Source organism: Phallusia mammillata, chromosome 3 (genome assembly GCF_965637545.1).
Source record: "Phallusia mammillata chromosome 3, kaPhaMamm4.hap1.1, whole genome shotgun sequence".
Taxonomy (NCBI): Eukaryota; Metazoa; Chordata; class Ascidiacea; order Phlebobranchia; family Ascidiidae; genus Phallusia; species Phallusia mammillata.
The window spans coordinates 22,193,856-22,210,148 of record NC_137254.1 but is presented as its reverse complement, the minus strand read 5'-3'; the positions used below and the strand labels follow the sequence as shown (position 1 = coordinate 22,210,148).

The 16,293-nt window shown below is 37.9% G+C and overlaps 1 protein-coding gene across 4 annotated transcripts in view; it reads left to right on the top strand.

The window, feature by feature from the left end:
* The window catches only part of LOC145219109 (diacylglycerol kinase beta-like), a 31,436-nt gene extending 15,230 nt beyond the window's left edge, over nt 1-16,206 (top strand). For all 4 annotated transcript variants that reach the window (XM_080086490.1, XM_080086492.1, XM_080086491.1 and 1 more), the window contains 13 exons: nt 2,515-2,603; nt 4,587-4,703; nt 4,943-5,041; nt 5,451-5,523; nt 5,960-6,086; nt 7,664-7,824; nt 8,271-8,360; nt 10,602-10,765; nt 11,472-11,627; nt 13,193-13,352; nt 13,927-14,044; nt 14,128-14,188; nt 14,792-16,206. In XM_080086490.1, coding sequence (XP_079942616.1) covers nt 2,515-2,603; nt 4,587-4,703; nt 4,943-5,041; nt 5,451-5,523; nt 5,960-6,086; nt 7,664-7,824; nt 8,271-8,360; nt 10,602-10,765; nt 11,472-11,627; nt 13,193-13,352; nt 13,927-14,044; nt 14,128-14,188; nt 14,792-14,899 — 1,523 coding nt within the window. In that variant the 3' untranslated portion in view covers nt 14,900-16,206. The remainder of the gene's footprint in view (nt 1-2,514; nt 2,604-4,586; nt 4,704-4,942; nt 5,042-5,450; nt 5,524-5,959; nt 6,087-7,663; nt 7,825-8,270; nt 8,361-10,601; nt 10,766-11,471; nt 11,628-13,192; nt 13,353-13,926; nt 14,045-14,127; nt 14,189-14,791) is intronic.
* The last annotated feature ends 87 nt before the right edge of the window (nt 16,207-16,293 follow it).

Below are 16,293 nucleotides of genomic sequence, written 5' to 3'. Positions count from 1 at the left end.
CAAACTAAATTAACTTCGTCCTTTACCATCAACTATGTCAAGTCACAAAAAAGTAACCAGTGGCGAGATTTAAATTCTATCACAAAAGTCATATGTTTCAGCCGGTTCTGTTACAAAAAGTCCATTGACAGCAACCAGTAATGCTAACCGGTTCGCTGATCTCATAAATTTCGTAAGACGGTTCTATAGAACCGGTGCGAACCGGCTGAATCCCACCACTCGGTGTAACTAATTATAGATAAAACAGCCAATTGCTATTGTCAGTTTTTGCCATTGATAGTCAGACGTTGATTCGCTTCAAGATTGGTGTTTCAATTTCTAATGGATCTGCCCTGATAACTTGTCGGCAGTATAAGATTGTAACATATAAATTGGTCTGTTTGACGTCATGTTGGGATAAAGCGGTTTGGAAAAGCTACTTTGCCTTTGGGCAATTTGCCTCACACATTGACAATTACTTCCCAACAAACATGGATTTTTACGTACAAAACAACGATAAATGCACGTCTGAGACCAAAAAGCTAGTTTACATTTTTCGGAAAGAGGCAGGGGTTACTGATTCTAAGAAACTGGTGTGTTTTTTTAGCCTGGGATGAGGTACCAATTACCAGGCGTTTGGTTAAGACGTTGACGGCCTAATAGTAGGTTTTCTGGAAATAGTCAAATACATGTTTGTGTACATTTGCATTATCTAGGTGCGCACTTGAGTGTTTAAATACCAAATATTATGTTTGTGCTTAAAACGCCTCTTATCCAGTTGCATAAGATGTAATTTCAGTGATTTGGAATTTTAATTTAGTCCGGGAATGGTAAGAAAGTAGGCAGAGTCCTGAAAAGTTTTAAACATTGGTATAGCAAGTCTGATATACGAACTGAAACAAAATTGGTTACACATTAGCTTACCGCATATGTTTCAACGATTTCTAATGATAAAAAATCGTTATGTTTGCATATACCTATAGATATTAACGCTTAAATTAGACTCGACACAATGTACACCCAACAACATAAGCCTGACAGCCTTATGACATTTGTATTAAAAAAGGCCTTATCAAACGAATTGGCATAGAAAAGATCAATGCTATCCGGAGGAAAATGAAAACCCGACTCTTAAAACGCAATCTAAAATGCTGTGCGTCATTTGTGGTGTCAGTTGGTTGTTGGTTTGCGGGCGTCGGCATTTGTGCCTTTAACGTTCGTGACCTTTTCAAAACCGAACTGTGAGCTGTCATGTTTCCTTGATTCTCAAATGTCAAAGCTAAGCAATACCCTACAAGCACTTAACACAAAGGTGTGCAACCTGCGGCTGTAGGCATAAATGTTACCTATTCAATAATGTCCATTTCTTGCTTAGACATGAGGATGCCATTTTAATCGGGGAAATAGATATTACAATACATGGCAAAACGAAAAACACAGATTGATTTAGGTGGACTGAATGCTTTAGTTTAAGTTATGATTATCCGTAACTTGAATCATCAGTATTAAGCGCACGTTGGTTCAGGACGATTTCCGTAAAAGCACAATTTTCTATTTTCTGTTCAATGAAGAAAATACGGCCGCGACGTTTGGATTTTAAATAGAGTGTGGCTCGCTTGACTGTTGCATGCAGTTCTGGCGGACGAATCAAATTATTTTTGGTTTTGAGCAAATCACTGTGTCCTGTGCTTTTCCACTGTTCAAATAACTTGGCTAAAACCTCTTTTAAGCGAATTTTAATGGTAGTTATTAACTCAACATAACCGTGTTTATTAGAGAAAGTATGCTTCGAACAAACGGTTTCTAAAGTCAGCCTATGTTAAATAAAGATGGGTATAAACTAGTGATGTACCGAATCGGCGAAATTTCGATTCGGCCGAAACCGAATATTCGGCGGTTTTGCCGAATAAATTCGGCCGAATCAACCGAATCATTTATGACGTCACGCTAAGTCGTATCCTACGCGTTTGACATGAAAGCAGAAGTTTATCTACCAGACAATTAGTGCAGAATGGTTGTGTTTCGTCCGTATTTTAGTTCTGTGGGGTTTAACATTGTCCCAAGCACGATTGCCAACCCAACAATGGAAAACTGATTTTTTGTCTGCAGTGGGAAAAGCGTCAATATGTCAAAAAATATAATGATTGACGCGATTTTCGTTGGTACTGAGAAGAAAGGACACGTTTAACGCTTTGAATGGGTGCTCGTAAAAGATTCGGTTTCGGCCGAATCGCAACAAATTATTCGGCCGAAACCGAATCTTTGCAAAAATGACCGATTCGGCCGAATAAATTCGACAAACCGAATATTCGGTACATCTCTAGTATAAACATGCTAGTGGTATTTGGGCCGTCAGTGACAAAGGTTTCACACTCTTGACCTGACAGATCATTTTACTGACACTAAATCTCAATCTTGAACTGCTGCTGTTTGATGTTTTATCAGTTGGTGAAATTTAGCACAGGACATCTCTTAGACTTGTCCATTACCAGTAATTGGATCCAAAAGTAATATAATGTTTTGTACCATTTTCAGTTTGCAAATACACCGCACACGAACGCTGTGTTAGCCGAGTGCCAGCCAACTGCATACAGACCTACGTGAAATCAGCCAAAGAATCAACGGTAAGATTATACCTTTTAAAGCATTGCGAAACTTTTAGTTTAGGTCTCCTTTCCTGAAGCCTTGAGTTTCTGCCTCCAGAACCAACTAAGCTTATAAAATCAGTGACTAATATGGGACCCAATTAAGTTTAATATGGAAATTTATTATGTTTCAAAATAGGTCATAGTGTATATGCAACGGCAAAATGTGCTAAGCCACCCTTCTAGTTGCTGTTACTTTTTGTCCGTTGTAAAAGGTTGTAAATTTGTTCTTGATTCCAATTTGCCATGTCAAGATTAGAACAAAAAATAATAGCAATACTTATATATTATACCTTAAACTTGAAACTAATATTTCCCAGCTCGAACCATGATAGATGAAGACATACTTTAGATTTAAAGATATCTAACCCCAAAGTACATCGTGTGTCGAGAATAAAGCCTTTTCACCTTGGTGATAAAGTTTTGCCGAAATTCTTTTCATTTTTCTGGACGCACACAAACAGTGTCAAACGCAACCATAGCTATTTACGCCCGCAGAAACGTAGGAACCGAAGTTGTATTTAGATATCGTGTACCAGGTAGCAGGTGTTTGTGCAGTAACTTGACCTTTTTCGACGTCGAAACATCTTTTAAAGACAGAAGTGAACGCTAAAAGCGCCTAAATTCGATACTTGCTTTGCCGGTTGACCTTTGTTCATGGTGTTTTGCAAACTTACGCAAAAAGAGATGCTTGACGTAAAACGCCGCTGAGTTTTTAGATCTTATTTTTAGTCTTTTGTTATCAGACGTGAGGTTCGCTGACATGCAGTGTGCTGGCACGCACTTCAGTTTAATGAACGGTGACATTAATATTAGCTTGCGAAATCAGTTGCAACCTTTACAAGCGACGGGTATAATTGAAAATCAGATTCGTTTCCACCTATCATGCACCGATGAAATGAAAGTGAATAAATTCATAAAGAGCTCTAATTGCGCAAGGGTTGCGACGTTATTATCTTTTATTTGCTTTTATTTATATCGCCTGTTTTGTGCCTTTATAAATATTAATTTTTTTGTACATGTGTTTTAATTGGCCATATTATGTCAGTATAAATCAAATACTTCAATTCTTTAATGCGATTTTAATATGCTTAGTATTAGTAGCTTATAGAAGCTAATACTCAGAAAACTACATTAAGCCGTTGAAAATTTAAAAATTGGTTATCACGTCAAACGATATGATGAGCTTCCTCGTCATAAATGAAGTGACGTTGTACCTGGTATTTGAACTAGTTTCTTCGTAAACGATCCCAAGAAGCGTAAAAATACTGTATTTTTCTGCGTACTGTATATGGAAATAAAATACTTTGACATAATCCCAAGTTACAATTTACCAAACTTTCAGTACATCTATCTATAACCTGGTGATTGTATGTAGAGCAGGGATGTCCAAACTTTTTTTGATGGGGGCCAATTTTTACCAGGTGAAGATGCCCGCGGGCCAACGTTTTTTCGGAATCAGAGCGCAAATATACGGGATTTAAGGAAATTGTGGGATTTAGTTCCATGAAAGCTTTTGCTTGAAGTGGCAAGTCGCCAACACCCCACAACGTAATCCAAACTATGACGTTACATACGCAACAGAATTTGAAAAAAACAGCCGCGGGCCAAGTGAAATGCCGCCGGGGGCCGCATTTGGCCCGCGGGCCGCACTTTGGACACCCCTGATGTAGAGTAATAGTGTATCATGCTTATCAGAATCTAAATGAAATGATTATGTGAAACACCCAGTATACTGTCTGCCCTGAGTTTCATGTATTCGGAATGCGATTTCAACAGCCTATAACGCGTTCAGCTAGAGTATGACTTGGACGTGTCCGCGTTTGCGTATTTGAAATAATAGATTTACTGATCTTTGACAATAAAATGGAAAGAAACAAGATTTTAGACTAGCACATTTGCAAAATGTTAGGACTTTTTGCCAAGTTGCTTTAAAAGATCAATCTGTTTTGTGTTTTTTAGAAGTTAAATCACCTGTGGATTGAAGGCAATAACGCTGGACCATGCGACAAATGCAAGAAACCAATAAAGTGTTATCAAGGATTAACAGGCCTACACTGTCGATGGTGCCAAATGACGGTAAGAAATTACAACAAATTGTTTGTTACCATACACTATCTCACAATTCCTAACTTGTCACAATACAAATTGCTTTTAAATAAGAAGTTCAAAAATTGTGTTAATTACCCATTGCCTTATACAATCTATTTCATCGTGTGTTTTTTGAGACAAACTATTCCGCATAGAATGGCTATTACGTGCTCCTAGTTACAACTTTCGACCATTTCCTTTACAGTGACTGTTATTTTCCTTTGCAGTATCACAACAAATGTGCTTCCCACATACCCACTGAATGTACACTGGGCAAAATGCGACCACACACACTTCCGCCAAGCTCGATATGCCCAGGACTATTGGTATGAATAAATATGCATAATGCTGTCTTTAGTGGTGGAATTCAGCCGGTTCGCACCAGTTCCATAGAACCGTCACACGAAATTTTATGAGATCAGCGAACCAGTTAGCATTACTGGTTACTGTCAATGGACTTTTGTAACAGAACCGGCTAAAAAATATGACTTTAGTGATAGAACCGGCTGACAAAAATTCTCTTAATATAACACTAAAATTCAGGGAATTCGAAACACTAAAAATCAGACATTTTTACAACACTAAAAATTAGGGATTTTGGGGGTTAATTGTGGGGGCTCTTAGCTGTATCCCGGCCAACAGCCCCTCTTAATTCACCACTAGGTCGGCGTTCTCTTGTCTGGTTATGATTGCGATAACAATACGACCTATGAACCTCTAATATCACATTTCCAGCAACAAGAGAGACCTCGTTCGAGAGAAAACAGCTCGACTGATACCGTCCCAGGTGGTCCGGACCATGACAAAAGTAAGTTTGCAGCTTTTACTTATATTTTTCAGATTCATCAATAGCGTGGCAACTTGTAACAAAACCTAACTACAGTAAACTTCAGAAATTTCGGACCAAACTTGAGGTATAGATTTGAAATGTGCTAAGGCCTCAACTAGTTGCAATTGATTATCTGAAATTGTTTGGTCCAAACAGGTCCGTATTAACCGAGATTTACTGTACGTTTCATTTGCATACTAATTTATACACCATACTAAAACCGGGATTTTAAATAGCATCTGTAAAGTCTGAAAACTCCAAACAACCATAAACTTAATTAGAACAAATATTTGAATAAAGCTTTAACTTATAGGTCACGTTTAAGGTCGTGTGACTTTATAGCCGTCATAGCGCTAAATAAATATTATTTCACCTGGCGTGTAACATGCTGTGACATAATGTACGTGTTTCGCAGCTAAGAATATGAAACGGATGAATTCGATGTCGTGGGATGGACAAGGGTTGCAGGTGTCCCCCCTACCCAACACAAGACCCCTCCTTGTCCTTATTAACCCCAAAAGCGGCGGAAAACAGGGTGTCAGGTAATTTCAAATTCTTTGGAATGTTAATTTTTTGGTTTGCACCTTAAATGATGGAATATGTGTCCTTTAAAGTTTGTTTGAAAACAAATTTAAAATTCGGCATTATACCATAAAAAGTAGCTAAAACGGTGTTTTAAAAGCAAATATAGCATCATCACTCACTGGTAAGGATTCAGACCGAAACGTTGGGTGAACTGAAGTATTTTGTCAAAGTTAAAATTAGACCCATAGGCTTACTTTATTAAATGCACCCATTTATAACGCGTGTTGATAAAGATATTCGGATTGTTAGGTTATATATGCATAAAATCCTTGGGCGCGTACCTTGTTTGTTTTCATGAAAAACCCAAACCCGCCCAAAAAAATGGTCCGACTTAGAATTCTGGCCTGGTCCGACATACAATTCTGGCCTGGTCCGACATATAATTCTGACACGTGGACGGATGATTTGGTTAAAATTGATAAACTGTCCGCAGTCAAAATGTAATAAATTTAATTTGTTGCATAAGAATTGCGTCGCGTTGCACTTTAATTCAATAAAGTTAAGATTATTACATTCCCTAGGTTGCATTTATTGTAGGGAATACAATTTTTTTTCATAAATGAAACCTAAATAAAACTCGGGTAATGCAGAATGATTTACCAAAACGTTGGCTAATACAAACCGAATTAAGCCAGCATTAGACACTCCTGCGTTCGATTTTTTCTGCTGTAATCGATACTTCGTCGTGTCGTCCCGTTTAAGCAACGCTTTAATTATTTAAGTCACTGGACTAAGTACTTGCACTGAAGCATTTGTTAAAGTTTGATATAGGACTTCCAAAATTCTTTAAACTTTAGGACGATTTTTTTGACTAAAAGATCTTCGCGAGTCTGAATTGAATTTAAGTCTGTAATTTTTTATTGAAGTCAAATTTGGGTTAAAGTGTATGGTTCCGTGGTTGGTACCTGGCAATCTGATATAGACTTAAGCATAGCTCGATCTTTACATTGTTCATATCGATTCCTGCTTGTTCTAAAAGGCCCTGAAACCACCGCTAAATCCGTGAAGGTACTTTAAGTCACTGACGAAATCATGTGCACTTATGCTGTTACTTAGGAACACTATGCACGGACTTGAAAAGTAGTTTAATCATAAACATTACTGCCAAGGTAGTGGTGTATATAGAATACATCGTGTAGACGTTTCGACAATCTCTGTTGTCATCATCAGTACACGTCTACACGATCTACAGCTTGATTGAAAACATGTACTGATGATGACAACAGAGATTGTCGAAACGTCTACACGATGTATTCTATATACACCACTACCTTGGCAGTAATGTTTATGATTATGCTGTTACTATTTTAGCAATAATGCTTGGCGTTAAAATTTTTGTTTTTGTTTATATTAATCGGACATGTTTGTCCCAGTTTGATCGTGCAACTATGTTTTATTATGAACACGCCTTTATTGACTGGCGTTTCAACACCTATGAAGGAGTAAGCCGAAAAACAGTTCGTTATTGTTTCCAGTTTTCCTGTGTTATGTACTGAAAGTTTTTGCGTGAAATTATACCTTTTTCATTTCTCAGACTTCTTCGCAAGATGCAAGGTTTGCTAAACCCTCGCCAAGTGTACGATCTTTCAAAAGGAGGACCGATGCCTGGAATCAACTTCTTCCATGATGTTGAGGACTTTCGTGTTCTCTGTTGTGGAGGAGATGGTACAGTCGGTTGGGTTCTTGACTGCATTGGTAAGTTAACTTTCGTCATTAAATATAAAACAGTTCATGATTTTACATTGCCACATACAAAATTCACGGTTTGGAAGTTGTTGCAGTAAAAAATACAATTCATTGGTAGGTGAATTGCTTTCGTTAAATACACGTACTTCAAAGGTGTAGTTTTAGACTTTAAAACAAGTTTTACATTTAAGGTTTTAGTAGTCATAGCAAAAAAAAATAAGTCACTGCTTGTGTATGAATCAATTTAGATGTTTTATAAGACATTGTTATAACCACTAAAGATCTAGATTTTGTTTAGATTTTTTATTACTGCTTTATTCTCTATTCTTCCATGGAAAACGAAATGTCAATTGGCATTGTGGCCGTTTAAAAATATTTTATAATAAAACATATTTGACCTTTGTTGCTAACAGGTGTAATGTTTTGATGTAGACTTTACTATTGTTTGTTTACAGATAAAAGTCAATTGGTGAAGAATCCTTCTGTTGCCATTCTTCCTTTGGGCACCGGCAATGATTTGGCGCGCTGCATGAAATGGGGCGGAGGTGGGTATTAGTTTATGCCGAAATTAAAATACGAACCCAACATCTCGGCAAGTTTGAAATTGAACGCACAACATTTAGCTTGTTATACTGTCCTATAAATCGAGTTATGTTATAGTGTTGAAGTCATGCACGTATAGTGGTAGTGCAACCTATTTCTGCTTGGTGTTGCCCAGTTGGCAGGGCGCAAGTCCTGGAAAGACTCCTGTCGGGAGTTCGAATCCCACCGCAGGCTAGATTTTTCTCGCCTACGCCTTGCCATATTGGAATGCTTGGTGACCGGCTGATTCGGTACAACGCATTCAATAGGCCTTGCGTAAACGTTGCTAACGCTGTGCTTTTAAATACTTTCTTGCAAACATTTCCTGGGATAATTCATGACTAAATGTTATCCATAGATCATATCTATTTCGATCATATCTATGGATAACATTTAGTCATGAATTATCCCAGGAAATGTTTGCAAGAAAGTATTTAAAAGCAAAGCGTTAGCTATCAAACGTTTTGCATACTTTCTTTTTTCAAGAAATATTACATCATTTGATTTTGTAGTAAGGATAAATTAATAAACACAACAAGTCAAAAAGTAAATAATGGTGGTATATACAAACCTTAACTGTCAAAGACGTTAACAAATCGGCCACCTGGGCCAGCTTGCGAACATTTATTGCTGTCACCAAGCAAAGACCAATGTCGTAGACAAGGCGAAAGTGCTTCAGTACAGCCCGCTGTGTACACCTATATCGGCTTCTGCAAGCAAAGCGTGACGCGTGGAGTGCAACACCTAACCTTTGCGTAGTGACGTGGCACTTGAACGTTTGGGAAAAGTTGAACTTTACACTGACGCACGCAAACTTACCACAAAACCTAACACGTGATGAAAATTGCGGGGTGATGTTTTTTTAGGGCGCCTCGTGAAAGCTTCGCAAAATTAGGAGAAACCCATGGTTCGGATTCAGTGCGCTGTCTCGAGTGCTGCTAGCGTTAAATCCGTCCTTGAAGTAAAGTGCGGAAGCAAAAATAGCTTAGACCACGGAGTGTTTTCACAAATACCTAATCCCCACTTTAGTTTAAGGCTTGTCACATAAATAGATCTGCGGCTTCTTATGTTAAGAATTAATCTTAGAGGAATAGTACTGACCAAAACAGCACTTTAACCTTTGTCAAAAACTCACAAAGCCCGTAAAATATTAACTTGATGAAAAAGTTGGCTTGAATTTGACAATCATTCATAGATGATTTGCCGGTTTGTCTGGTTTATAAGAAAGCGTTTTTTATTCAAAACACTCGTATTGTTTGCGCAAACTTTGAAAAATGATATTAGCTCTTTGCTGGTATCTTGGAATTCGACCTTCTGTGAGTCGGTTTACAGCTGTTGAAAGCGTTGGATAAAAGTAATTGATTCCAGTGCCAATATTTCAAAACATTTTAATTGCACGAGCAAACACGTAAAATCTGCATTCAACCAAAGGTTTTGGTGCCTAACATTTACACATGCGTCATTAGTGGTTTGTTTAGCCAGAATGGGTAAAGGTTGGTCTTTGGTTTTGTAAACAAGCATTGTTATCGGTTTTTGCAAAAACAGGAGCACGCTGACCCGCAAAATACAGCAGGAAAGACGTTTTTTCTTTTCGTGTGGTTTTGGTAGCGCGCCGAAGGTTTTTTCAATGTTCCGTAGAAATTCCATTCAGGCCAAGTGATCGTGAATCGTATAAAGCGATGTTATGACTTGTAAAACCACAAACTTAGCGTATCCAGATTTAAGCTGGATGTCAGAAAACTTTTACAACCGACAATGGAATAAATGGGTCTTGCGCGTCTGTCGCTTACACCCAAGTCGATTTTTTAAAATGTGCGTAAAAATTCGGTACCTTTTTTGGTTTTCCTGCATTAACAAACACTAAAAATGCTGCAGATCGGTGCAGCTGGTCTCATCAGTGCAGTTGGTGACAAAAGATCGGCCCTAATGATAACCACCTTATGGCACTCCAGTTTGTTGGTAGCAGCAAGCCGAAAAGCCATGCCTTACCAACCTGTTTGATGTCACAACTTGGCATTCACGATAAAAGAACAAACAGTTGTTTTAAATCAGTTAAGATGGACACATGAAATTATGTAAACAGCGTGGATTTGTGTAGCCGATCTTTTTGCTGTATTATTCGTTAACCAGTTGGCAAACCGAAAAAGCCTGACCCTACTCACATCTTTGGGCAACGGTACAAATTTGTGATTTTCTCTATGCAGGTTATGAGGGAACTAGCATGATGAAAGTTCTTCAGCAGATAGTGGGAAGTGATTTGGTACAAATGGACAGATGGAACTTGAGAGTGGACGCAAAGGAAGGACTTTCACAGAAGGGTGATCCCGTGCCGTTGTCGATTATGAACAATTACTTCTCCATCGGTGTGGTATGTGAAAATTTTGTCAGTGAACGAAATGTAAAAAAATATGTACTGGCTTTGAATTGTGATGTTCATTTAAAAAAATGATACCCTGTACAGAGATTCTTAACCACGGGTATAGTTGTTTAATTAATGGAAATGGTTTACTTTACAGACCTTTTCTATGCGATGACACAATTCGCAAATTGTTCTGCAGTATGGTTCGATAAAACTCATCACTAGAGTCATTTTTTTTGCTTTAGATCAGGGGTTCTTAACCAGGGGTGGAAGCACCCCCAAGGGTTGCGAGAACTGTTCCTAGGGGGTGCGGGGGTGCTGTATAAAAATTAAATTACAATGGTTTTGTTATTTCAGCAATTACAAAAGGGGGTGCGATTGGTTAGTGATTTGAAAGGGGTGCAGCACGAAAAAAGGTTAAGAACCACTGCTTTAGATTGACACATATAAAAAGTGTGAAAATTAATTTAGTAAAAAAGCGTAAATTTATGCAGCAATAAATCATATAAAGGCGTCATACCGAATCGAGCCGGATTCCTAAACATTTTTGCAAGACAAAAATGTAGCCAGCTGTGTGATTTAAACTTTTAAGATGTATACATGCCTTTTGTGTCATTTTTTTCTATATTCTAATTCGTTGACCTTATTCATACAACATTGGCATTAAACACCCATGTAAGTGTTTGGTTTTAAACCGATTTTATAAAATTGACAGGACGCTATGATTTGCCGGAAGTTTCACGTGATGCGTGAAAAACATCCCGAGAAATTCAACAGTCGAATGAAGAACAAACTTTGGTATTCAGCATTCGGAACAACAGAGACTTTTGCTGCGTCTTGCAAAAAGCTACACGACAATTTGGAAGTGATTGTAAGTGTCAAATAGGGCTGATAAATATAAAGCAAACAAATAACAAAGATCGAAATTAGGCGTTGGCTGAGAAAAGAAAGCAAAGATGATATTTAACCAAAAAAAAATCGATAATAAATTGTTAAAACGTGCTTTTAGCTTCCAAAATCTGCATAGATTACACAGGTCTTTTGAAGGTAAACATTACAAGCTTGTGGGAAAATAACATTTTTGGTAGAACCTATGTGACAATTTTTTTTCAGTCATAAAAAATGGATTCATTAAGTCGTGTTGACAAAATCCGGTTACAATACATTTAAAGCGTAACGACGCATCAAGTCACCGTTGTTTCAACTTGAATTATTTCGTTGACCGTGAAGCGTTTACATTGGAAAAAAATTCTGTCCCAACTGAGCTGCAACTTGTATTAAGTTCCAAACAATGCTTATCAACACTTGTAGGCAAATATGTGCCATTTTCCATAAAAAATACAGAAATAAACGAACAACGTTTTATCTGTACAAAAGTCACACCTTATTACTCAAAATGAAAAATGAATTTTATGCTCCCACTTTTTGTGTTTAAGCCTGTATGTGTACAAAAAAACATACTTTTTTGTGCTGCAAGCTCATAGTTAATGGATTAGTTGAATGCATAATTAAAAATACAACGAATACCTGTGAGCATTTTGTAAAGGCTAGCGCACAGGAGGTCTTCATCTGTCCATTACCATTCTAAAAATACCACATTCAGTGATAGATTAGGAAAGAAAACGTTCTGTCACACAGCGGGATAATAATCAACCAATTCAGCGAAGCGTTAAACGCCCCATTGGCACGAAACCCACACAATGATAAACCCACTATTTCCGATTTCGGACAGTTTCAATGGAACCTCAAGTCCTAATATTCCAGCTTACTTGTTCAAAACACGACTATATTAAGCATGGGGGTTTTCCTTTTGGCAAAGGGTTTACAGTGATTGTGCGCAAACAAAATATTTAAAATTAAGAGTCGCAATGGAGACTGCATAACTGATAAATTTGGTGCTAAATTTTCAAAAAGACATCATGTAATTCATATTAGGCCCACCTACTGTATGAAATAAGTATTAAGAGCTAATCAACAGCAGTTATAATTGTTTGAAGAAAATTGGCATGGTCCTTGGAATTTTCTGCAGCAAAATTTGAAAGCGAACTAATACAGTGGTCGGCAACGGCCCGGTACCGGTCCGCGAGGAGCTCGTTACCAGGCCGTATAACTTTTTAGGTTGAATGCCTTAAAACATTTTGTATGTATCTTCGGGATGATAAACTAATTTTAGCGTTTATATTGCTAAATATTTGTAGTTTTTTTGGAAGACCGGTCCGCGATAAAATTTCACTTTCAAAACCGGTCCGCAGTCCAAAAAAGGTTGCCGACCCCTGAATTAGTATACACCACCGAAAAGTCATGCATTATCTACAGTAGATTGCCCCAAAGAGTTTATGTGCGTACTATGCCTATGTACAGTTCTGTTCCTAGAGCTCTTTCTCGAAACGGCCTTACTCGAAGTGTAGTAAAGAAAACGTTATATTTTTTGTGCAGGTTGACGGTGTAAAATTGGAAGAATTGTCTCGAAACCGTTGCCAAGGAATTGCCATCCTTAACATTCCCAGTGTTTACGGTGGTACGAACCTGTGGGGCACTACCAAGAAGAAGGCAAGGGGCAAAGACATAACCGGTGATCTTCGCTACGCTGTACAAGGTATTTTTTGAAACCTCCAATTTTGCATTGGGAACCAGATTCAGAGTCATAAGCAGGTCTTAATAAGCTCGATCAAGAAACAGCAAGCCCGAAACCCGGCCTTTGCTTTTGGGCCCGAAAATAAAATTTAGTGTAGTGAAAATGTATATAGCCCTAATGAACCTCGTTTGATTGCAACGAAAGCCCTATCTTGACCCAAAATATGCCTGACCTAAAAGTTAGGCCAGAACAGGGTTACGGAATGCTTTAAAATGGACACCTGTCACCTTTTATTAGTTTTGTTTTACTTCAGCACATGTTGATGCAAGGATAATTTAAAAAATACATATATATGCGGATTGATGCTTAAGTGGGTGACTCCCATAACATTTAACATGTCAATGATAAATAAAATTGTTGACAGGCGGTGTTACTAGGCAAATGCAGTGTTTCAAGATAAAAAGATACAAAGAGGACTGGAATGGTGCCTAAATGGCATCTACAAAAACACTGTTAAATATTTGCTAACTTTAGATAAAAAAAGTATTTATTAAACTGTGCAACAAAGTAATTATGCTTTTCGAAAACTTTGCAGAAATGGGTGATAGAAAACTCGAAGTGGTTGGATTAGAAGGAGCTATGGATGTTGGTCAAATTATTACTGGACTAAAGGCTGGAAAGCGACTTGCACAAGGCAGTGACATTAAAATCACGTAAGCTCGAAATATCATGTTAACAAGTTGTTGTACTTTGATCAAAAACTGTGTATTTTATTTTGTTATTTTTTGACTTTCAGAACTCAGAGAATTTTTCCCATGCAAGTTGACGGTGAACCCTGGATGCAAGTTCCTTGCACGGTAATATTTCGAAACCAAAACGTTTGGCAATTTTCTAAATTTGTGTACAAATTTCCAATGTGCCTACAACTGCGCTTAGGCGTTGGGATTAAACGGAAACCAACGACCGCTAAGTTCCGTTAATGCATTATGGCAGGGGTAGGCAACCTTTGTTACTGTAGGGCCAATTATAAATGTCAAAATTGGATCGCGGGCCGCACATGTGCATAACACAAAATGATTTTGCTTTGTTTCTCACCATATATGCTTAACTACAAGTAAAATTCGCATTTGATTCTATCCACATTTTGCCAGATCGCAGAAAACTAGCATCAGGCACATTAATCAGCTCAAAAATGTGTAATAATTGGAATCGTTTGCCAGTACTTTTGAAATCCAAGCGTCTCTCTGGGCCGCACAACCTTAAACGAAGGGCCGCCTACCCCTGCATTATGGCTTACTTAGCTACTCTACAAGCGGTATGCAAAGTTTCCGACTTTCGGCTGAAAAAACACGTTTTGTCACTTCTGATACACAAATCCTAATTAGCTCTATCTGCACACAGGCGTTGAATTTAAAAAATAAACGACAACGAATTTAATCGTATTCTTTTGTTTCACACAGATCCACGTAACCCATAAGAACCAAGTGCCTATGATGATGGCATCAGCAGGCGGTCCCTCCTCGGTTTTTTCGTGCTTGAAAAAATCCGCTGTGGATGACGACAATTAATTGGAACTTTAGTACTATTGGTGGAAACGTACACCGACCTATACTCGTTATTTGTGGCGACCCGACGGCTCTGAAAAAGTCACGGTTTTTACATGGCTTCTTTGTAAATTCAATTGATTCCTTTACTTATTGTTATTGTTGTGGGACGTTAAAGGCACTTCGTACTTTTAAATGCATAAAAAGACTAAAATGCATCAGATTTGGAGCAGATTGGAATTTATTATTTGCTTAAAAATAGTGATGCATCGAAATCGCCCCAAACGATTCGTTAAAAACGCAAAATAATTTTCACTGAATTTCAAAATCGAAACCGAAACCGACACATCATAAAACGGTCATTTTTAGCAGAACAGATTCGACCAATCGAAACTTCGGTGCATCACTACTTTAAACTAGTAGACAAAAAATCTACAATATACACATTACTATGCCTGATCTTAAAGAAGGTTTCAATGGGAAAAAAAACAATTAAAACCACTTCACACACTTAATTGAATATTCGAGAGACGTATTTACATTTGTGTTGAATTGTAAATCATTTCAAATAGGGCTCAAAATGCGTGTTAATGAGCATGTAGTAATTGGAGCTACAAATTAATATGTATGGCGCATACCTTAGCCCGGTGTGGCCTACCTTGGCCAAGCGATCTTGTGGTTTCTTAGACCTTAGCGCTCATAGAATTTTTATGTCACATTACCTTGTTTACGGCTTTGCGCCAAAATCTTCGTATTTTTGCGTTTCTATGGTCGTTTCTTTGTTTGTTTAGACCTGGTGTCCGACAATTGCACTTAAACCACGATTTACTGATGATGATTTAGCGTTCGTTTCTGGTTCCCCTTGTGTTTTCGTGATTTGAAGTGAAAACCGAAGCGTTTTCTACTCTCTAGCGCAACCCCATGTCAGACAGTAACACTTCAGTCTGACGTTCCCAAACATTGGGCAGACATAGCCCAACTCATAAAGAGATGATAGTATAAAACCTTTATCAGTATAAAATCCTTGACTACCTGTATACCTGTACTATCGTTAAGTCTCGGTTGTTAACTGTTGTCTAAGGTGAAAAACATCCTAATTTTACTTCATCCTACATTATGTTTTTGTGATGTTATCCCACAAAGTCCAAAGTATTGTCAAATGTTCCAAATATTTATTGATCCTGTATCTTCGTCGTTTTTTCTTCTTTCGGATGCGGTCAACGTAAAGATACGGATAAAGAGTTTTTAAATCAGGTTCGCAGCGTCCGTAAATTTAATCTGTGTTATCGGTTTTAATGACTTGCGAATAAAGGCATCTATTGGAATTAAAACTTCAGGCATATAGAGACCACGTGGAATTGTCACGTGACACTGTCGCCCCGATGACGTAGCCACTCTGACGTCACGTCAGTATATGT